Source organism: Rhineura floridana, chromosome 22, assembly GCF_030035675.1.
Source record: "Rhineura floridana isolate rRhiFlo1 chromosome 22, rRhiFlo1.hap2, whole genome shotgun sequence".
Taxonomy (NCBI): domain Eukaryota; kingdom Metazoa; phylum Chordata; class Lepidosauria; order Squamata; family Rhineuridae; genus Rhineura; species Rhineura floridana.
In genome coordinates this window covers 19,452,991-19,475,117 of record NC_084501.1, presented here as the reverse complement: position 1 = coordinate 19,475,117, position 22,127 = coordinate 19,452,991, and the positions used below count along the sequence as shown (strand labels likewise).

Below are 22,127 nucleotides of genomic sequence, written 5' to 3'. Positions count from 1 at the left end.
ACACTAGTTGATGGTGATGATGATGATGATGCAGGAATCGCACAGGCAACACTAGATGATGATGATTAGAATTAGTAGTCGCTTCTTACCAAAGTCTCCAAACAAGTTACATTCCAAGTTCTTGATCCCGCCTATGAATATTTCCAGTGCCACTTCCTGGGCTGCTTCCTCCACTTTGGACTCTGCAGCCAACCAGCCACACAGGAAGCCTCTAATCCACAGTGTATTGTGTGTGTCTTCCCCTCTTTGCCAGGTACCTCCAACTGGTCCGAAGATTATTTCACCAACACTGCAGGCGTGGGACTGGTCATCAACCAGAGCGAGGCTGCCGCAGGAGCCTCAGGACCCACCTTGCGCCAGCAGCTGGAGGAAGTGTTTATCCGGGACTGGACCTCTCCTTACGTAGTGCCGCTCAGCCGCCGCCAGGAGTGCGCCAAGAAGTGAACGGTGGTTTCCCCCTCAGTGAGCTACAAATTCCCAGCACCCGTAACAAACGCATGGCGTGGCTGGAGAGAGGTGTGTGTGTATATGTACCCAGAACTAAGAGCCACACCAGTCTCTCCACCCATTTTTATTCTTGCTCCCACTCACCACTGGCACATGGCAGATTACCCATGAAGCAGTGCAGCCCTCAGGCTAGTTCCCCACACCTGCCTTAAAAGGAAGCATGTTTACATCCCAGTATTTCTTCTGTTTGTTTCCGAAGCTAATATTTTCTAGGTTCAAGCTGCCCAGCAGGGAGAGAACAGCAGTGTCGGCTGCCTCACTCGCCCCATGTTGCTTGGCCTGAAATTTGGTCACATCCACATCACACCTATACAGCACCCTTATACCACTTTAAGAGTCATGGTTTCCCCCAAAGGATCCTGGGAACGGTCCTTGGTGAAGGATCTCCTGACAGCTCTCAGCACTCTTGTTGAATGACACTTCCCCGGATTCTTTGGGGGCGGCAGGAAAGAGGAGCCATGACTGGTAAAATGACACCAGAGGGCTTTGAATGTGTGGTGTTGATCAGCAGCATGTTGATGCGGTGTGTACTAACTCTGAAGGGAAGGGACAACTGGGCCTGAAGTGAAGTGCATTTTCTGCTGGTGCTGGAGGTGGGCACAGAATTTTAGAAAGGATCCAGCCAGCCTTGTGGCCTGGTTTCACATAGCTGCAATCCTCTAGGTGTTTTTATTCCAGGGGCATGGATGTGTGTGCATTTCTTTTAAAGATATAAGCTATGCAGCAGTGTATAGGTTTTCTTTAAGGATGGTGATATTGCTTTTTTAAAATTGTGTATAAAGGAAAATCAGTGAGGCAGGGAAATCAGGTGGAAATCAGAAATTAGCTGGAAATTAGTGAGGCAGGGAAAAGGTCCTCAAGTAGGTTTATTTAAATATATATATCTATATTAACTCAGGGAGTGTGTTTGGGACGGGGAGTGATGTGCCTTACGCTGAAATCCTACGTATGTCTACACGGGATTAAGTCCCGCTGCGTTCAAGAGGGCTTCCTCCCAGGGAAGTTGCAATAGCATTGCAGCCTAAAATCTGTAGGAGCCTTAAACAGTCATGAGTAAGAGAATTCACCCTCTTTGGGTGCATGAAAAATTCTATTGGGTTGGGTGGGAGAGGAAAGGGGGGGTTGCTATGTTGCTTTCCTTGGCAGAGTTTATTTTTGATATTACAAGTGTTTTAATAAAGAAGTGTCAAAAGTTGGTTTATGTGTGCAGCTTTTCATTCTTTATATCTTGATTGCACACCCAACTACTTTTTATGCTTCACTTTTATTATAATTGACATTGTGCTATCCATGTGTACGGTCATGGTGCTTTATAGAGTACTAGAGGGTGGATCCCTACCCTGGGGAGCTTGCAGTGCAAAATTTGAAGAAGAACGAACAGGGAAGCAGTATGTGGTTGTTTTAGGGCACTTCCAGACATTTTTTTGAGCATACATCCTGTTCTGTTTGCAGGGAGGTATTAAGCAACATTGCATCAAAGCGTTATCCCACACTTTCCAGTGCATGGAACTGTCACTTTCCTTATCACAGAAAGTCCAATATTTTCATGAAGCGAGTTTGTTGCTCAAGAGCTGCCGATCAACTGTACTGCGCAACCTGAATTTGTTTCCCCTCTGAAAATAGTGACTGTCTGGAAGAGCGCCTTTAGTTTTACACACTGTTTTACAGCAGGGCATGGAACCCACAGGGCAGGTCTGGGGAATCTTTGGCCCTTCAGATGTTGCTGAACGACAACTCCCATCAGTCCTATCCTAGCAAGCATGGCCAATGGGATGATGGGTGAGCTGCCACGTGGAGGGTCAGATTCCCCACACCTGCTAAAACCAGTTTCATTCCTGATGGCTTCCAGAAGGTTAAAAGTTAAAAATGCTTCATTTAAAAAAAAGCAAACACGTGTATGGCCTCTGATGATGTGCAGAGTGCTTCTCCCAAAACCCAGGGGAAATATAGTCAGCTCCCATAGGAACATGGACTCCTTGTGGGAGGAAGGGCAGGATATACATTTAGTAAATAAATAAAATAATAAATAAAATGTAGAATTGTATTCAATGCTAGTTCTACTCAGAGTAGTCCCCTTGAAGTTAATGAACGGATTCATTGATTTCAGTGGGTCTATGCAGAGTAGGGCTTAGTTGGATATAACTCATAGGAAGGTGCTTTATATTGAGACGCCATTGGTCCACCTAGCTGCTCAGTATTGTCTACACTGACTGGCAGTGGCTCTCCAGAATTTAACCTATCTTTTGCATGCAAAGCAAGGTTCCACCGTTGAGCCACGGCACTTCACTTGAATTGTTGCCCTTCTGTCTCTCCCTCTCTGTGCTACAAATCTGGAGGTATCCAGTTCTAATCTTGCTTCTACAAAATCTTGACTCACCTTACTTATGGGGTTGTTGTAAGAATTGCAACCAGATAACACACATGACCTGCTTTGAATGCTTCAAAGCACTATACACGTTAAATATTATTGCTGTTTACACAACAACTCTGTAAGGTAAGCCGGTATTGTTGTCCACCATATTACAGGAGGAGGAATTGAGGCTGAGAGAGAGGAAGGTTTGCCTAAGAACACCAGGTTGAGTATTAAACAAAAGTATACTGTTGTCTCTTGGGTGCCTACTGAAGAAATTTCCTCTTTCAACAACCCTTTTAAGTAGAGACCTGTATCCCAGTCTGCATTTTACACACCATACCTTTAATGCATGTATACCCCAAGAAATCCTTGCGGAACTGTAGTTTACTCCTAACAAAGCTACAATTACCAGCACCCTTAAGAAACTACAGCTCCCAGGATTCTGGTGGGAGGACGTGCTTTAAAGTTATAGTGTGTATGTGAATGTTGGAAGATTAAGGACAGACAAAAGAACGTCCTCCTTCACACAGCGCATAGTTAAACTAAGGCATTGGCTCCCACAAAGAGGCAGCGATGATGGCCACCAATGTGGATGGCTTTAAAAGATGAGACAAATTCCTGGAGGAGAGTGACAGGCAGGAAGCCTCTGCATAACAGTTGCTGCGGACCCCAAGCAGGGATTGCGCTGTTGCACTCGGGTCCTGCTTGTGGGCTTCCCATTTAATAGGCATCTGGTTGGTCACTGCGAGAACGGGGCTAGACTAGATAGTCCCTTAGCCCCATCCAGCTGAAAGGCTCTTCTTTTATTCTGACGTTCTTCACCAAGAGACAGACACATCAGCCTAGCAAAAAACTCTGGAAAGGGCCACAGCTGGGAGGCAGAGCACCGGCCTTGCACTCAGAAAGGCCCAGGTTCAGTCCCCAGCGGCATCTCCAGGCAGGGCTGGGAGAGATCCCGTGCCTGAAACCCTGCAGAGCCGCTGCCAGTCCGTGCAGACAACACTGAGCTAGATGAACACAGTCCCTTACAGCCCCACTGATAAAGACTTTCTTTTGGAAGACAATCCTACTCGGCCACAAGAGATCGCCAGTGAGATGGACCGAGGGCCTGACTCCAGATAAGGTGGTGTCCTATGTTGTGCCCCACCCCCATGGGGCAGTCCCAAGCAGAAGGAAAGAGGAGCACCCAGCTCTTCCCACGAGCACCCGCCATGACACTATAGGCGCTGACAGCGGCCCCCACGGCGCGTGCGCAGGAAAGGAACGCCTGTCTCTCCCCTCCCATCCTTACCCTCCCGCCTTGGGTGGGCTCCTGTTTCTTTAAGGCGGCCCTGGACCTCCAGTCCGGCGCAGCCAATCAGGAGGAAGTTGCTTTGCAACATTGAGAACGGACGGGGCTGAGCGTTCCTTCCGGTCTAGAGAGCGCAGCGCGGGCGGCAGGATGTTTTATCATGTGAGTGTTTGCCGAGGCGGGCTGAAGATGAAGATAACTGGGGAGTTCCTGGTTGAAATGCCTGTCGGTGGGGTGGGGGGAATATGAACGGTGTGGCTAGAAAGGAGAGTTGCATCTCCCCTCCACTCCGTAGTAATGTTGTTGTTGTTACGTGCCTTCAAGTCGTTTACGACTTATGGCGACCCTATGAATCAGCGACCTCCAAGAGCATCTGTCATGAACCAGCCTGTTCAGATCTTGTAAGGTCAGGTCCGTGGCTTTCTTTATGGAATCAATCCATCTCTTGTTTGGCCTTTCTCTTTTTCAACTCCCTTCTGTTTTCCCCAGCATTATTGTCTTTTCTCGTGAATCATGTCTTCTCATGATGTGTCCAGAGTATGATAACCTCAGTTTCATCATTTTAGCTTCTAGTGACAGTTCTGGTTTAATTTGTTCTGACACCCAATTATTTGTCTTTTTCACAATCCATGGTATCCGCAAAGCTCTCCTCCTACACCACATTTCAAATGAGTTGATTTTTCTCTTATCCGCTTTTTTATTTATTTATTGTATTTATATACCACCCCATAGCCGAGGCTCTCTGGGCGGTTTTTGCAAAGCTCTCCTCCTACACCACATTTCAAATGAGTTGATTTTTCTCTTATCCGCTTTTTTATTTATTTATTGTATTTATATACCACCCCATAGCCGAGGCTCTCTGGGCGGTTTACAGTACCTAAAAACATTAAAAACAAATATACAAATTTAAAACACATCTTTTAAAAACAATTTAAAACACAATTTAAACATTTAAAACTTTCACATCCATACACAGATCGGGAATACCATGGTCTGAATGATCCTGACTTTAGTGTTCAGTGATACATCTTTGCATTTGAGGACCTTTTCTAGTTCTCTCATAGCTGCCCTCCTCACTCCTAGCCTTCTTCTGATTTCTTGACTATTGTTTTGGTTAATGACTGTGCTAAGATATTGATAATCCTTGACAAGTTCAATGTCCTCATTGTCAACTTTAAAGTTACATAAATTTTCTGTTGTCATTACTTTAGTCTTCTTGACGTTCAGCTGTAGTCCTGCTTTTTTGTTTTCCACTTTAGCTTTCAACAGCATTCATTTCAAATCATTACTGGTTTCTGCTAGTAGTATGGTATCGTCTGCATATCTTAAATTATTGATTTTTCTCCTTCCAATTTCACACCTCCACCTTGGTCCAATCCCACTTTCCATATGATATGTTCTGCATATAGATTAAACAGTGAAATGAAATGAATCTTTATTGTTCAAAGCCATAGGCTATCACTATTCATCACATGTAAAAGGGGAAAAAACATATTAAAATACAAGTCATATTAAACAAATAGGGTGATAAAATACACTCCTGACTCACACCCTTTCCAATTGGAACCAGTCAGTTTCTCCATACTCTGTCCTTAATAAATTAATAATTAGTAATTATTATTATAATTTATTACATTAATATCCCGCCCTTCCTCCCAGTAGGACCCCAGGGCGGCAAACAAAAACACTAAAACACTCTGAAACATCATAAAACAGACGTTAAAATATCTTTGAAAACATCTCTTTTTAAAAAGCCTTGAAAACATCTTAAAATATTAGAATTTAAAAACATCTTAAAATGTTAGAATTAATATTAGAATTGGGGGGGGTTCCTCAATGATATGTTGCACCCAGTTGGAACAGGCTGGTCTCTGGTGTAGGGAAGATCAAAGGGTGCAATTTGTGGCTGGCTTACGGAACTCCTTGCCACAAGATGGGGGTGACCCTGGCCATTAGCTTAGAGGAATGTTTTTTTAAAAAAATATATATAGGATCAAGCTGAATCATGGGAGGCGGATCTATCATTCGGTTGGCTGTGATGGCAAATGAAATGAATTGGACCCTCCCTTCTTCAGAGGCATTATACCACTGAACACCAGTTGCTGTGGACACACATTAGGGGATAGTTATCTCTATTGTTGTTGTTATTATTTGGTTTATATACCGCTTATATGCCAGAATGCCTTCTGAACTTCCCAAACGCATCTGGCTGCTCTTGGCATCAGAATGCTGGGCTAGATATTTATTTATTTATTTATTTAATTAAGCTTATATACCGCCCGACTAGCAACAGCTCTCTGGGCGGTGAACATTAAAAATACAATAAAAATAACACAAAACTGTACACAAAACTGTACAGTCTAAAATCAAAATATAATAATTTAGAATTAACAGGAATTAAAATGCCTCAGAGAAGAGAAAGGTTTTAACCTGGCGCCGAAAAGATGATAGTGTCGGCGCCAGGCGCACCTCCTCAGGGAGACCATTGCATAGTTCGGGGGCCACCACTGAGAAGGCCCTAGATCTTGTCACCACTCTCCGGGCTTCCCTATGGGTCGGAACCCAGAAGAGGGCCTTCGTAGTAGACCGTAGTGTATGGGCCGGTTCATATCGGGAGAGGCGTTCCGACAGATATCGTGGTCCCGTGCCGTATAAGGCTTTATAGGTAAGTACCAACACTTTGAATCTGGCCTGGAAGCATATTGGAAGCCAGTGCAAACGGGCTAGCACAGGTGTTATATGCTCAGACTGCTTAGTTCTTGTTAGCAGTCTGGCCGCCGCATTTTGCACTAGCTGTAGCTTCCGAATCGTCTTCAAAGGTAGCCCTACGTGAAGCGCATTGCAGTAGTCCAGACGCGAGGTTACCATAGCATGTACCACTGATGAGAGGTCCTCCTTACTCAGATAGGGACGTAGCTGGGCTACCAACCGAAGTTGGTAGAACGCATTCCGGGCCACCGAGGCTACATGAGCCTCAAGTGTGAGGGAAGAGTCTAAGATGACTCCCAGACTATGCACCTGTTCCTTTAGGGGGAGTGTAACCCCATCCAGGACAGGGTATATATCCACCATCCGATCAGAGAAACCATCCACCAACAGCATCTCAGTCTTGTCAGGATTGAGTCTCAGTTTGTTAGTTCTCATCCAGTCCATTGTCGCAGCCAGGCAACGGTTCAGCACGTCGACTGCCTCACCTGAAGAAGATGTAAAGGAGAAGTAGAGCTGCGTGTCATCAGATAGACTGATCCACTGCTGTAGTTGTCTTCTGCCATCTTATAACCACTTACTTGGGAGTAAACCTCATGGTAATCAACGGAGAAGGGCCATAGTTCAGTGGTAGAGCACCCGCTTTGCATGGAGAAGGTCCCAGGTGCAATCCCCAAAGGCATATCCAGGTAGGGCTGGGAATGCCCCCTGCCTCAAACCCTGGAGAGCCACTGAGCAAGGTGGACCAGTGGTCTGATTCAGGCAGCTTCCTTTGTACTTTTGGGTGGATACGGACAGGATTGGGCTCTTGTTATCTCCCGAGGCAGCCTGACCTCTTCTGTAGTTTTTGTGACAGCCTGGTCCTCTGCATGTCGACTCGAAAGTAGCATCCCACAGAGTTCAGCCCTAGACGGTGAAACCTGCTTTTTGCGACCTAAGCCTGCATATGTATTTATTTATTTATTGCATTTGCCTCTGGGCGGTTTACAACAATTAAAAACATTAAAAACAAATATACAAATTTAAAAACACATTTTTTAAAAAGCAATTTAAAAACACGTGATGCATTTAAAGCACAGGGGCTTCCCCCAAAGAATTCTGGGAATTGGCATTTCTTAAGGGAACTGGGAGTTGTAGCTCTGTGGGGGGGGGTAAACTACAGTTCCCAGGATTCTTTGGGGGCAGCCATGCACTTTCAGTGTGTTTTGCAGCCACAGTTTGCTGTTTGGTTCCCCAGCTGAGGCTTATAAGCCAGTCCTTTGTTTTGGTCTGATTTCGTATGTGTCGTATGTATTCCTTATTTGCTTGTACCTGTAAATAAGAAATGGTAAAGGGGTTTCTGCAGGGATGATCCTCTCCCAAGGAATGATTCTTCTCCCATGCCATGTTGGGGATCCCCAAGTTTCATTCAGGTGCTCCGCTGCCTATCTGCATGAAATATTCATAATGTTTTTAAATTCTATTTTTATTGCCGCTTTTATTCCTTTTATTGTATTTTGGAAATGGAAATGGACTGCCTTCAAGTTGATCCCGACTTATAGTGACCTTATGAATAGGGATTTCATGGTAATCGGTGTTCAGAGGGGGTTTGCCATTGCCTCCCTCTGAGGCTAGTCCTCCCCAGCTGCCAAGGGCCTGCTCAGCTTGCCACAGCTGCACAAGCCGGCCCCTTCCTTGTCTGCAACTGCCAGCTGGGGAGCAACTGGGCTCCTTGGGACTGTGCCGCTTCCCCACGGCTGCGCAGGTGGCAGGGCACGGAACCCCTGAGCCACTCACTGTGGGGTGATCTTTAGTTGGTCCTTGACACCCAGGAGACAAGCGCGGGGATTTGAACTTGCACACTCTGGACTCCCAGCCAGGCTCTGTTTTCCATTTTATTGCATTACAATTTGCATCCCAAATCCAATAAAATGCAATGGTTGGTTTGGTGTTCTGAGGTTTCATTTATGTTTTAAATGTCATATTTTGCATGCTGCTTTCAGACCTAGATGGTGAAAAGCTGGATATAAATGTTTTAAAATAAAATAAAATAATAGCCCCCGGTTTTCCCTCCAGATCTCCTTGGAACACGAAATCTTACTGCACCCGCGTTACTTTGGGCCCAATCTGCTCAACACAGTTAAGCAAAAGCTGTTTACCGAAGTGGAAGGGACCTGCACGGGCAAGTAAGTACAAGCGGAGTTTGGGCCCCTACGTCTCTGTGGTGCTTGGGGGCGTAGATTAGGAATGGCCTGGATGTCTGGAGGAATAGGGTGACGTTGCAGGCGCTTCGTGTCTGTCCGTGGCGATGGCCTTCAGCCACCTCTAGATGAGGTTCACCTATTCCTCCATGACCACGTAGGCAGTCTGGGGATGCTTTTAGAGCAGAGTCTGTCTGGCCCTCAACACTTCCCAAACCCACAACCCTTACCGGCCCTGCTTTGCACCCTTGTGGAGTGCTTATGCCTGGCTAGGATGCAGCCTCGAACTCTGAGGTCACATCCGCGCTATACATTTCAAGCACGTGGCTTCCCCTGAAGAATCCTGGGAACCGTAGTTCAAAGGTGCTGGGAATGGTAGCTCTGTGAGGGGTTTACTTTGCCTTAAGATTGCAAAGGGAATCTGGATTTGAAGTTTCCTCTTAAGACTGCCCTTGAAAAAGGGTCGTTCAGACCCGAAACACATCAGGCTTTAATAAATAGCTTTTATTTGACAACAAATAATTTTTCCTGCATTGTGCTTGACGTCGGCAAAGGTTCCTCACGCCTGTCTCAATGTTATGGTATGCCCTAATTTTCATGTGGTTTGTCAGAATTGCTCTTTTAATTGTGTGGTGCTCTGGGATGCTTTTGCGTTTTGGAAAGTGGCATAAAAAGATACAGACAATAAGAGAGTTGTTTGCTATAGCCCGAGAAAAACGACATTTCCCTCTTCCCCTCTCTCATCTTTTCCCCAGGTATGGCTTTGTAATCGCCGTTACTACCATCGACAACATTGGTGCAGGGGTGATCCAACCCGGGCGTGGCTTTGTCCTGTACCCAGTCAAATACAAGGCCATTGTCTTCAGGCCTTTCAAGGGGGAAGTGGTTGATGCTGTTGTGACTCAGGTGAACAAGGTAAGGTGGAGGCAATGTGGGAAGTCATAGAATCATAGAGTCAGAAGGGGCCTCTAAGGCCATCGAGTCCAACCCCCTGCTCAATGCAGGAATCCAACTTAAAGCATCCCCGACAGGTGGCTGTCCAGCTGCCTCTTGAACGCCTCCAGGGTTGCAGAGCCCACCACCTCCCTAGGTCATTGGTTCCATTGTTGTACCACTCTAACTGTTAGGATGTTTTTCCTGATGTTCAGCTGAAATCTGGCTTCCTGCAACTTGAGCCCATTATTCCGTATCCTGCACTCTGGGATGACTGAGAAGAGATCCTGGCTCTCCTTTGTGTGGCAACCTTTCAAGAACTTGAAGAGAGCTATCCTATCTCCCCTCGGTCTTCTCTTCTCTGGGCTAAACATGCCCAGTTCTTTCAGTCTCTCCTCGTAGGGCTTTGTTTCCAGTCCCCTGATCATCTTTGTTGCCCTCCTCTGAACCTGTTCCAGCTTATCTGCATCCTTCTTGAAGTGTGGTGTCCAGAACTGGACGCAGTACCCAAGTTGAGGCCTAACCAGTACTGAACAGAGGGGAAGCAATAGTTCATGCGACGTCTTGGGCTCCATCTGCACTATCCATTTAGAGCAGTAATATACGGCTTTAAACAGTTATGGCTTCCCCCAAAGAATCCTTGGAACTGTAGTCTCCCCCTCACAGAGCTACCCTTAACAAACTACAGTTCCCAGGATTCTATGGGAGGGCAGTGGTGTGCTTTAAATGTGGGACATGAGGCCCACATTCCATTTGCTCAGTCAGGTGGCCAAAAAAACAATAAATGCATCACCGAAAAGAGACACAGATTTGCATATGCTAATTTATATATATAGGTGCAATCTTAGAAATCATTACTGTAATTTAAACAGAAATATACTTGCACATCTTAAAAAGACAAAAATACAGATTTGCATAAAATTTGCACACATGAATCAATATGTATACACATGTATATGTACATTTAGAAACAGTTCTCATTTAAGTAGGGCTGCATTTGCACTGTCCATTTAAAGCAGTCTCGTATCACAACAGTCATAGCTTCCCCCGCAGGATCCTGGGAAGTGTAGTTTGTGAAGGGTGCTGAGAGTTGTTAGGAGATTCTCCTGTTCCCCTCACAGAGCTACAATTCCCAGAGTTCTCTGGGAAGAGGGGCTGATTATGAAACGCTCGGCACCCTTGAACCACAATTCCCAGGATCCTTTGAGGGGAAAGGTCTACCCTGGTGTTCCCTGTACGAATGCTGAGATGCTTTCCAGAAGGGGCCGCTTGCAAGTGATGCTGTTATTATTTCACTAGGTCGGACTCTTCACTGAAATTGGGCCCATGTCTTGCTTCATTTCGCGACATGTGAGTTGCCCTGGTTCCTCTGCGGCTTGCGGAAGGGGTGTGTGAGGCTGCCTGGGAGGGAGTTTGCAATGTATCACCTGGAACGGATGAGAGTGGGGAAAGAAGGCTGTCGGTCACAAGGCCAGCTCCAGTTTGCAGTGTGATGGTGCAGAAGATCCAGCCTTCCTTTCTCTCCTCCACACATTCTCATTTGCTGCCCCTGTTAGAGTTTTCCGGTGTATATATTTCAGCGGAGTGCAGAAATAAGTGGTCTGTTAAGACTGGTCATTGAAAGAATAAAGAAACGTCAGTTTTATGGCTACAAAGAAGTAAAGTCCTACATGCTGAAGTAGCCATGCGGCTTCCACTCGGAGCCATGACTGAGTACAAAGACCAGGAAGGGGAGAAGCAAAGCCTGCAAAAGCAACAAACACTTTAGAGGAGGAATCAGCAAAGAATAGATTGCCTTTCTGTCCATTGCCCCCACTGGTTCAGGTCACTTGTAACATGCGTTGGTGCTTTACTCCCACCACCCCTTACGCCTACGTAGTTCATGCCCCCTCTGTCCCCTTTTAAATCCCCCAACCCCCGCTCTTTTGGCTTACACCAGCCTTTCCCAGCATGGGGTCTTCTAGCTGCTGTTCTCATCTCTGATAATTGACCATGCTGACTGTGGTGGCGTCATGGTTAGAGTGTTGAACTAGGACCTGGCAGACCCAGGGTCCAAATCCCCACTCAGCCAGGAAGCGCATGACCTTGGGGCCAGTCGCTGTCTCTTGGCCTAACCTACCTCACAGGGTTGTGAGGATGAAATGTGGGGGGGGGATAATGTTTTGCCACCTTGAGCTCCTTGGAGGAGAAGGTGGGATGTAAATGCAATAATAAAGAAATAAACTTCTGGAGGGCGGCTGGTTGGGGAAAGCTAGCTTAACCCTGGGTCCATATGGGCTGCCCTGTAGCAGCTCAGACTCGTAGCTCAGGGGTCGAGCACCTGCCTGGCATGGAGAAGGTCCCAGGTTCAGTCCCCAGCGGCATCTCCAGGTAGGGCTGGGAATGTCCTCCTGTCTGAAACCCTTAAGAGTCGCTGCCAGTCAGTGTAGGCAATACTGAACTAGATGGACCATTGATGTGATTCAGTTTAAGGCAGTTTCCTATACCCATGTAGCCCTGTGTTATCTGCTCTGACTGGCAATAGCTCTCCAGGGCCTCGGGTAGAGAAGGGTCTTTTTCCCATCACCTGCTTCCTGATCCAATGAGCTGGAAATAGCCAGGATTTGAACCCGAGACCAGCTATCAGAGCATGTCCTCTACCACTGAGCAATAAGCCCCTCTTCTCTCTCTAGCATCCTCTGTTTCTCATACTTGCTCCTAATTCTCTTTGCAGTCTATTCCCTCTGAAATGGAGTTCGACCCCAACTCCAACCCGCCGTGCTACAAGACAGTCGATGAGGTAAGTGCACCCCTGCCTGCAACGGGCACGTGAGGAGTGAACTTGGCGCCCAGGAGAGAGCGCTAAGGAACAAACTGGAGCCAAACGCTCACGTGAATGAGGCGGTGCTTCCCCTTCACTGCCCAGTAAGGGCATTAAAATCAACAAATGGAAGCCAGTTAGTTTTATTAATTTATTAATTAATTTATTAAATTTATATCCCACCCTTCCCAGTAGGAGCCCAGGGCGGCAAACAGAAACACTAAAAACACTCTAAAACATAATAAAAACAGGCTTTAAAACATCTTAAAAACAAAACATCTTTTAAAAAAGAAAAAAAAAAGCTTTCAAAACATCTTAAAAAGCAATTCTAGCACAGACGCAGACTTGGGTACAGGGATTAGAGCACTCCACCTCCCATCTGGACCCAGCCAGCATGGTCAACCGTTGGGGATGATGGGATTTGTAGTCAAACAACTCCTGGAGGACCACAGATTCTCCAGCCCCGGACGAGCAGGTGACAGAAATAGGACTTGCAACAAAACGTTGCAGTGTGGAGTGCTCTCTGTTCAAGATTCCGGCCACTCCATTCCATTCCCCACCACCATCACCACCAAACACTCAGTTGGCATTTCATGGACACTGAGCATCCTTAGAGCTGTTATTGGAGGTCCGTCCCCTCCCCAGTATTCTTTTCCTTAAAGCTTTTTTGTACTTCTGCAAACCCCAGAGGTCCTGTGAGCCGGCCAGTGAATCTCTCTGGTGCTTACTTGGTGGCCGTTTTGCTCCATAACTAAATGGCACAGCCTGGACTTTGGAATTACAAGGGGACAATGTTAACTCTCCTGCTCAACCATTGGCGGCTGGCCTATTGGGGCAAATGGTGCACCGCCCCACCAACCTCAATCTGCCTTCAGCCAGCCCCCACCTGTCTGCTTTCATACTGGTATCCAGTCCAGGGGTCGGCACTGCCTGTTCAGCCTCCTTGTCCTCCTCCATCTCAATGTTGCCCTTGTAGGGGGGGAGGAGGAGGAGGATGGGGTCAAAACTAGAATGTTGTCTCTGCCTGTCATGGGCTGTGGCTCTACCTCCTGTGGGGCTCCCTGCCTTCTGCCCCACCAGCCCCAAATGGCCACCAGCCACCACTGCACTCAACCCTACATCATCTCTTTCCCCCCCAACACAGGATATTGTCATCCAGCAAGATGACGAGATCAGGCTGAAGATTGTGGGGACCCGAGTAGACAAGAACGATATTGTGAGTTGGTGGACTTGGGTGCAGGTGGTGGGCCGTCCGTCTTCCAAACTTGCCTTGTCTCTTTGTTATGTATCCAGCTGTCCTGTGTACACAGGAATGATTTTTGTCAGGGTCTTTATTTATTCTGTTATTTTATTTTGAAGGCTGATACCCTGCCTTTTCCATCGAATGATTTTCAAGGCAGTTTACAAGCAGCAGGGTGTAATAATACAACAACAAAAAATCAGATCACAGATGCACGCACACACCGGCCCATGGTCCTCTGGCTCATGCATGGGACCAGAGCGTGCTGTCCTTTAGCTTTGCAGCTTCAAGACAACTAGAGCTGAATGTTTTTTTGTGTATGTGTGTGTAAGCAAGCTCATTGCAGCTGCTGCTTCTCTGGCCGACGGATGGGGCCGGGCAGGTCTTTCCAGGAGGCAAGGGGGCTGCCACCTCCCACTGGTCAATGACAGGTGCCAGGGTTGAGTCCCGCTTCAGCTTTGTGGTCCTGTCAAAAACAGTACCGGGCAGAACGGACCTTTGGTCTGTTTTGGTGTCAGGCCGCTTTATATGTTACTTAGGCGGGCAGGCTGGAGCACAGTGGTAAAGCCCCTGTTTTGCATGCAGAAGGTCTCATGTTCAATCCCCGGCATTTCCAGTTGACAGGATGAAAGAGAAGGAAATGGGGAAAGACCCCAGTTTGAAATCCTGGAGAGCCGCTGAGCTAGATGAGCCAGTGGTCTGACCCCGCAGGGTAAGGCCACATCCTGTGCTGGACAGATTCTAATTTTGTTTCTTTCATACACTCTTTCTTTTGCAGTTTGCTATTGGGTCACTCATGGACGATTATCTCGGTAAGTCCCTTCTTTTCTTAGCATGCCAGAGTGGGAAAGACCCACACTGCGCCTGTAACCCCCCTTTTGGCGACCCCCTTTTAAGAATTCAGCTACACAAGGGGGAAAAACTTGAAAAGCGCAAAGGTGGAGGCAGATGTTTATAGGAATGAAGCCGGGTGAGGGGGTTAGTGGCCTTCCAAAAGGTATTTGTAAAATTGAATGTTAAAAGCAAGGTAGCTTAGTTGTGTCTCGGGTGCATTATAGCAAGAGATGGGGAATCTTTTTCAGTGTGAGGGCCACATAACCTTCCAGGTAACCTTCCAGGGGCCACATGGCAGCAGAGGTGGATCAAACCCCCCAACCACACATACATGCATCCCATTCACACATACCACACTAGAGAAGAAAGAGTGGGCCGTCTTCATTAGTCACCCTCAGACAAATTTGTGTCCTTCAACAGGTAATTAGCCATGCTAGTTAAACAGAACCTCTAAGTTCCGAGGCACTCTACCTCTGTGAACATCCAACGAGGAAGACGCTCAAGAAGGGAGGTGTTGTCACCCCCTTCCCACCTTGCTAGTGAACTTGCTGGAGGCGTCTGGCTGTCACTTGTTGAGAACAGGAGGCTGGGCTAGGTGAGCTCCTGCTGTCCTCTCAGTCTCTTCCTCATCCCAATGACTCGGGATGGACGTGCTGAGTCGTCATTCCTGAGCCAAGCCAGTGTGGTGTTTTACATGCAGCGGATTTGGACCGTGATGTGTGCAGCTGTTTTTCCCCCCTGCAATCGCGTCTTGGGGGGGCAGTGGGCTCACGACTTTTCCTTCTGCGTTTCTCGGCAGGTCTTGTCAGCTGAAGCAACCTGTTCTGGGCCATCCCCCTTTCCGACCATCCCAGGGTTGGCTCTGTCCAGAAGATCTTGGCAGCTGTGTGTTTTTAGCGTCTGCACACACACACCCCTTGCTCCTGGGCGGTCAGCTGTAGGCTGGGCGGCACGGCTGGATGCCTATGACTTTGCCCCTCGTTTTCTTCATTAAAGTGTTCTTGCTCTGCGTTCCAAGGTGGCCTCCTCATCTTCTTCACACCCTTAACCGACCGTCTTCTGCACTCATCCTTTATACTTGGGGTGGGGCAGGAGAGGAACAGAGGAAAGTTGCCTTATACCGACCGAGTCAGGTGATGGGGTCCATCCAGTTTAGTCCACACTCACTGGCAGTGTCTGTGCAGGATTTCAGATGGGGATCTCGCCCAGCTCTACTTGGGAATTGAAGCTGGGGCCTTCTGCATGCAAGGCAGATGCTCTGCCACTGAGGTATGGTTCCTCCCTTTAAAAATAAAGAAAGGTTCCAGTCCTCATGGTTCTAAACTGAAGTTTTAAATAGGAACATGGGAAGCTGCCTTTAGCGAATCAGACCATTGGGACCATCTAGCTCAGTAATGTCTTCACAGACTGGCAGCAGCTGTCCAGGATTTCAGGCAGGGGAGGGTCACCACTCATTGAGGTACCACCATTTATTTATTTATCATTAACTGGGTGAGTTAGGAAACCGAACCCTGGTAAGTGCCGGAACCCCTGGAGTCCCTCCCTATCTGGAGAATGGGTGCATGCCACGATAGGTATTGGTGTAAACGTGATTTGGGTGGAGAACTCCAACACAAAATTCAGATACACAAGAATTTTGGAGGGTGCCTGTGTGTCGGTTCTCGTCTTGTTTCGGAAAGTGTACATGTTGGATGTTGTATCTGGCGCAAGCAGATGCCCCGGATGCAGAACAGTATAATGACAGGCTAGATGCCAGTTGAAGCAATGAGCCGGACAAGCAATAAGTTTCAAGAGTTACTTTACTGACAATATATCACAGCTCTCTCTGTACAAACTCCTCGACCCCCACACTCACAAGTGTCTGCTGGCCCTCTATATAGATAAGGCCAGCTGCCCGAGCCTACGTGTCCTTGAAGATGGCTCGAGCTCTGCCAACTTTCGCTTCTAAGTCACGTAGCTCACTTGTGGAAATTTAACCTCTGCTTTCTCGGTTTAATAGCCAACAGTACATTTGATAGAACTGAAACAAATTTCTCCCCCGTACCTATTGGGAGGTTAAAATAAGAGGGAGACCTTTGAACATCCCCACGAGTTCCTTGAAGGAAGAACAAAGCCAAAAATATAATATACAAATTAAACCTCAACCCCATTTATGGGGGGGGGAAACCCTTTAGCTTAATCAACTCAAACTTTAGTTGATTAATTTACTACTGAAAGCTTTCAGGCAGAAGGAAAACGTGAATAACAGTTGCTCTTTCTTTCGTTATATATTTTATTTGTCTGACCATTTCAATCAACGTAATGTTTGAAAATAAGTTATGCTAAGTTATTTGGAACTGAATTTTCTTTTATTTTCTTTGAGGGAAGGAGGAATTGGCACACGGTGTTACAGAATTTAATACCGCCACCATCTCTACTAATACAGTATTTTTGGCAGCTGTGTTTAGCCACCAGCCTGTGATGCCAGCTAGGAACAAAAGGCAAAAAAAAGTGAAAGGTTGCTATCAAAGCCCACCTGCCCATCAGCAAGGCCAACCGAAGGGCGCTGATACAGTGTTAATGTAAGCAGGAATGTTCAGGTTGCACATTGGGGTTTAGTATGCAGAGAGTTAACACAGTACAGAAAACCCACATTTTTGAGATTAAAACTGTCTAGATGCTGCTTAGCTAGACAGTAGGAAGAGGTGTGCTGAGCTGCATACTTCTGGGGAGAGTCCAGTTCTTTTTATCTATTTTTGGTACCAGCAATATTCTCCCCCGAGGGGAGGTGCACCGTTCCTGGAGGTACTGCAATACCAGGTCGATGCGTGGAGTGGATGGAGCAAGCCCCTATTCCATCTCCCAGTTCCAAAAATCCATTTAATATATAGTCCTCAAATAGAGGACATATCAGATATTAAACTGATAAGAACAGATACTACACTTGATCTTAGCCAAAAGGCCGAGAAGCGATACCGGATGGTACGAAACGCACCCGGCACACCTTTTCCGATGGGTTGTGGGCTGAACGAGGGCACATGCATGCGCCAAAGAGCTCGGCACGCCATCAGAATCAATACCGTTTCTAATTCCACAAAAAGTACTCAGATAATGTGCCTGTTTCCATACTCCAGCTCAGCAGCCTCTTTATGACAGTTTAATCTCAAAAAGTGGGGTTTTTCTCGACCTCATCAATTTCACAGCGGTCCGTCTGCTTCTTCTGACAGCCATTCGCATGATATTTGCATAAACACGCCCACTTACCTGGCATGCGCAGTGTGCCATGTTAAAACTCTGCATGCCAGCAGAGGGCCCCAGAGTTTCACTCGGATAGTTTTCTGTTCTCTGGAGAGCATCCTGCAAAAACAAAAAAAACCCCAATCTGCAACCCAAACATTTGTGCTTACATTGGCATTTGTGCTTGTTAGTAAACGGGTGTTTCGCAGGAAAAACGTTTCTCATGAAATACTGTAAAGAAATTTTCAGCACATAATGATCGCAGAAAAGGTATCTGGTTTTGCATTCCCTTTGTAACTTGGTGGAGGCTGGCCCAGTAGGAACTTGCCCTCAGCCAGCCTCCACCTAGCCTGCCTTTTAACTTACAACCAGTCCAGGGGATGGCAATGTTCGTCACCTTCCCCCTCCTTAGTTAGGGATGAGGGAGAAAATTGATTCAGTTCACTTTTAAAGCTGAATTTTTGAAGTTCGCACTTTCCAAAATGGTATGAGAACTGAAATGTAGCCGCCCTTTGAAATTCACACTTACTTGAAATTTGTGATGCAGGTCTCCAATTCAGCAACGTTTGTAGATATGCATGTATTAGGGGAAAGTGTGCGTAAAAATGAATATCTTAGCAAAAGCAACATACCAGAATGCAGTATTTTAGGAGACATTGCTTGCAGCCATGTGTATATTAGTCAAACATGCATACAAAACTGTGTTTAGCAGGAAAAAGTCTCACTAAAAAATTCTGCAGAATTTTCATGAGGATTAAAAGAACGAATTTAAGATTGGAAAAATGAAAAATGGAGAGAGCCAAACTTATCAGAGCTTTCCATTCCTACTCAGTCCTCAGCATTGCCCTTGTGGAATTTGGCGAGGGGGGGGAGGATGGGGGCAAAACTAGAATAAGTTGTCTGCCTGTCATTGACTTTGACTCCCCTACTGTTGGGTGCCCTGCCTGTCTCAATGGGCACCGGCAGCCCCTGCTGAAATTATTTAACAGTAAACCCCAAACGCTTTAGAAACTTGATACTTGCTCCTGGCCTTTGAGCTTTTATGTCTGACTGTGTCCTGCACAACCAGAAATCCTGCTTCGCAACAAACTCTGGTAAGTTTCACAGCAATCTAACTGGAAAACAAGTGTGATTATTAATTCAGGAGGCATATTGAATGAACTTTCACTAGAAAAGACAATCATGCTGGGAAAAACAGAAGGGAGTAGAAAAAGAGGAAGGCCAAACAAGAGATGGATTGATTCCATAAAGGAAGCCACAGACCTGAACTTACAAGATCTGGTTTATAACAGATGCTAATGGAGGTCGCTGATTCATAGGGTCATAGGCATTCATAGGCACTTTCCCGGCATGATGGTTGAGGGCGGAAATAGAAAGAGAGAGGAGGAAAATCATAGTCTGTGTGAGGAAAGCGCGCATCGCCATGTTGGTTGGTGGCGGAAGTGATATATTGTGCGGTTTGATTAGAAAGCCGTGATTATTGAGGCCAAGGTTTACGGGCAAGGGCACCGTCATTTCAGTGAGGGTTTCCCCACCACCATCATAGAGTAGAAGAACGGGGGGGGAGCAGAGGGGGCCCTTTCTTCCAAAAGACCTTGTATCAGCATGTGCTCCCCATCCCTGCTCTAAACCTCGGTCAGTGCATTTAATGTGTGATCCCTGTTTGGTTGGGACATGATTGGTATAAGCCAAGGGTAGGTCCCTGATTGGTTGGGACACAATTGCTCTAGGTCTAGGTCAAGGGTGGGGAACCTGTGGCCCTCCAGATGTTGCTGGACGACAGCTCCCATCATTCCTGATCATTGGACATGCTGGCTACTGGGGCTGATGGGAGTTTGATGGGCTACTGGGGCTGGCGGAAGTCAGGGAGCCCAACAGGAGGTGGAGCCAGAGCCAATGACAGGGAGAGCCAACTAATTCGAATTTTGCTCCCATCTTCCTTGTTCCTGCTGAGTTCTACAAGGACAACTTTGGGGCCAAAGAGGAGGAAGCTGGTTGTAAGAAAGTAGGCAAGCCTGTTGAGGTCTTTCTGAGGGCAGACTGCCCCAATTCTCCTCATGAACCATCTTACACTGGTTTTAGGGTGTGTATGTATATTTTTAAACATGTTTTTATCCTGTGTCTCTAAACGACGCTGGAAGCTTCCATTGAAAATATAATGTATTTTACATTCAGGATATAAAGTGTCATCAATAAAGTGGCATCAGGAGACGGCTGTTGCCTTCACGCCCTGCCTGCATGCTTCCTCAAGGTTGGCCACTGTGGCTAAGAGAGTGCTGGAGCAGATGGGGCCCTTTGGTCTGGTCCAAGGAGGGCTTTTCTTAAGTTAGGTAAGTTAGGAATGGAACCTTTGTGTACAGTCACAGTCTACCTCGGAATAACTGGATGCTGAGAACACACCATAGGGAGAGCTGTTGCCTTCACGCCCTGCTTGTAGGCTTCCCAGAGGCATCTGATTGGCCAGAATAGGATGCTGGAAGACATGGACCTTTGGTCCGGTCCAGCAGGGCTCTTTTCATGTCCTTGACCTAGTCCAACATTTTTTTATTTTTTTATTTTTGCACTGGTTGAGAAAACCTTGGCAAAACTTTTCCCTGTCATCTTTCTAGATCAGGGCTTTTAATGAAGTGTTTTTTTAAAAAGAGTTGGAAGTGTTAGCAATGAGAGCCCCAAGGAATAGCAAACTGGGATGATGTCTCAGGGAAAAAAGGGTGCATGGTATGTGGATTTTATTGTGTATATTTATATTTCTCTGTTGTACACCGCCCAGAGAGCTATGCTAGTCGGGCGGTATAGAAACTCAACAAATAAATAAATAAAATAAATAAAAATGAGGTGTTGGCACTGCCAATTTGAAAGGAACAGATGAACATTTTTTGGGGAGTGCTCTGGGGGCCCAGTTTGGTACCCACCCAATTGCTCACAATAACCATGGATGCCCTAAGTGGAGTGAACAGGAAACTTCTTCATCTGAGGCTGCAGAATTTGGATGACTCAGAGGGTGGTGTCCAATGCCCTCCTTCCGTTAGTGCATGCGTGACAGAACTCCTCCCCAGGGCATTTTTGATGGAATTGTTAGTGGGTGTCTAGTTTTTTGTTCAAATGGCTTGAATGAAGCCTCTCTTCCAGGTACAAGCCTTGACATTTGGATTAAGGCGAAAGTGGTTCAGACCAAAAAAGGGAGTGCATAATAGAGCCTTGCAATGCATGGTCACAAATTACTAGGCTAGCAAAAGTCTTACTAGCCTGCCCACCCGCCAGTCAATACATTAATGAAAAAGCAAATTGAAAATAAAAACTGCTGCTTATGATTCACATCCTGCTGTAGCAGAATTCTTAATGGGGGGAAACGAACGAAGGTGCCGAGAACCAGACATCACAGTGTGCCGGGAGAGAGATTTTGTTAACGAAGTTTTTTGGAAAGGCTGGTGGTTTGAATTATTGTGTAATGTGCCCCTAGTTTCGACTGTTCCAGTTCCATTTCACTAACATTTCATACCTCTAGCCAGTGTCTTGCAATCCGAATTAGTGTTCTTGGTTCATTGATTACGTTTTATGTGTCCGTTTGTGTCCACTGGGTGTCCCAAAGCTAGGATTGGGTGTCCATTCGGACACACAACTATTACTTTAAAAATGCCTTGCCCCTTCCCCTCCTTTCCTCCCCTTCCCCAAATGTGATCCAGAAGGCTGAGGGAACTCCCAGAAGAGATGGAGGTGTGTGGGGAGAGGAGAACAGCGTGGAGGAAAGTTCCGTTATGCAAGTGTAAATCCTTGCGCTAACGGAATGAGTTACTTAGCGCTAATTTGGACACAAGCCAGAGCAGCGGAGGCTGGTCTGTTAGGACAAGGGGGCATTACCCCGCTAACCTTCCTCCTACCTTCAGCCAGCCCCCGCCTGCCTGCCAGTCCAGGGGGTGGCCCTGCCTGTCAGCTTCGTCCTCCTCAGTCTCAGCGTTGCCCCTTGTGGAACGCAGCAGGGAGGAGGAGGGCGGGGACAAAACTAGAATTGAGTTGGCTCTGCCTGTCATTGGCTCTGGCTCCACCTGCTGTTGGGCTCCCTGCCTTCC

General features: G+C 46.7%; 2 protein-coding genes, 1 long non-coding RNA gene and 1 other non-coding gene across 5 annotated transcripts in view; 2 read left to right on the top strand and 2 right to left on the bottom strand.

Moving 5' to 3' along the window:
* LOC133374918 (5'-3' exonuclease PLD3-like) overlaps nt 1-1,663 on the top strand; it is a 34,042-nt gene extending 32,379 nt beyond the window's left edge. The window contains exon 14 of the mRNA XM_061606245.1: nt 254-1,663. Within this exon, the coding sequence (XP_061462229.1) occupies nt 254-444 (191 nt within the window). The 3' untranslated portion in view covers nt 445-1,663. The remainder of the gene's footprint in view (nt 1-253) is intronic.
* A 2,454-nt stretch (nt 1,664-4,117) lies between these two features.
* On the top strand, nt 4,118-15,861 carry POLR2G (RNA polymerase II subunit G). Of its 2 annotated transcripts, XM_061606308.1 has the most exons (8): nt 4,125-4,313; nt 8,913-9,022; nt 9,793-9,952; nt 11,270-11,320; nt 12,684-12,749; nt 13,915-13,986; nt 14,789-14,822; nt 15,644-15,861. In XM_061606308.1, the coding sequence occupies exons 1-8, from the start codon at nt 4,302-4,304 to the stop codon at nt 15,655-15,657; spliced, it is 519 nt and encodes a 172-aa protein (XP_061462292.1). In that variant the 5' UTR covers nt 4,125-4,301; the 3' UTR covers nt 15,658-15,861. The 2 variants fall into 2 exon arrangements, with proteins under 2 accessions (XP_061462293.1, XP_061462292.1); XM_061606309.1 differs by lacking the exon at nt 11,270-11,320 and having other exon boundaries at nt 4,118-4,313.
* Nucleotides 10,858-22,025, bottom strand: LOC133374950 (uncharacterized). The gene is made up of 3 exons (XR_009760026.1): nt 21,939-22,025; nt 18,088-18,180; nt 10,858-11,580 (listed from the first exon to the last, which is right to left on the bottom strand). It is a non-coding gene; the product is annotated as an uncharacterized LOC133374950 (long non-coding RNA).
* On the bottom strand, nt 17,607-17,797 carry LOC133375253 (U2 spliceosomal RNA). The gene has a single exon (XR_009760111.1). It is a non-coding gene; the product is annotated as a U2 spliceosomal RNA (small nuclear RNA).
* Nucleotides 22,026-22,127: the final 102 nt, after the last annotated feature.

What these genes read in the sequence shown, in the direction of transcription:
- POLR2G (XM_061606308.1), top strand. An exon ending in TTGTGACTCAGGTGAACAAG is followed by an intron (nt 9,953 to 11,269) that starts GTAAGGTGGAGG and finishes TTATTTCACTAG; the next exon opens with GTCGGACTCTTCACTGAAAT. An exon ending in GCTACAAGACAGTCGATGAG is followed by an intron (nt 12,750 to 13,914) that starts GTAAGTGCACCC and finishes CCCCCAACACAG; the next exon opens with GATATTGTCATCCAGCAAGA.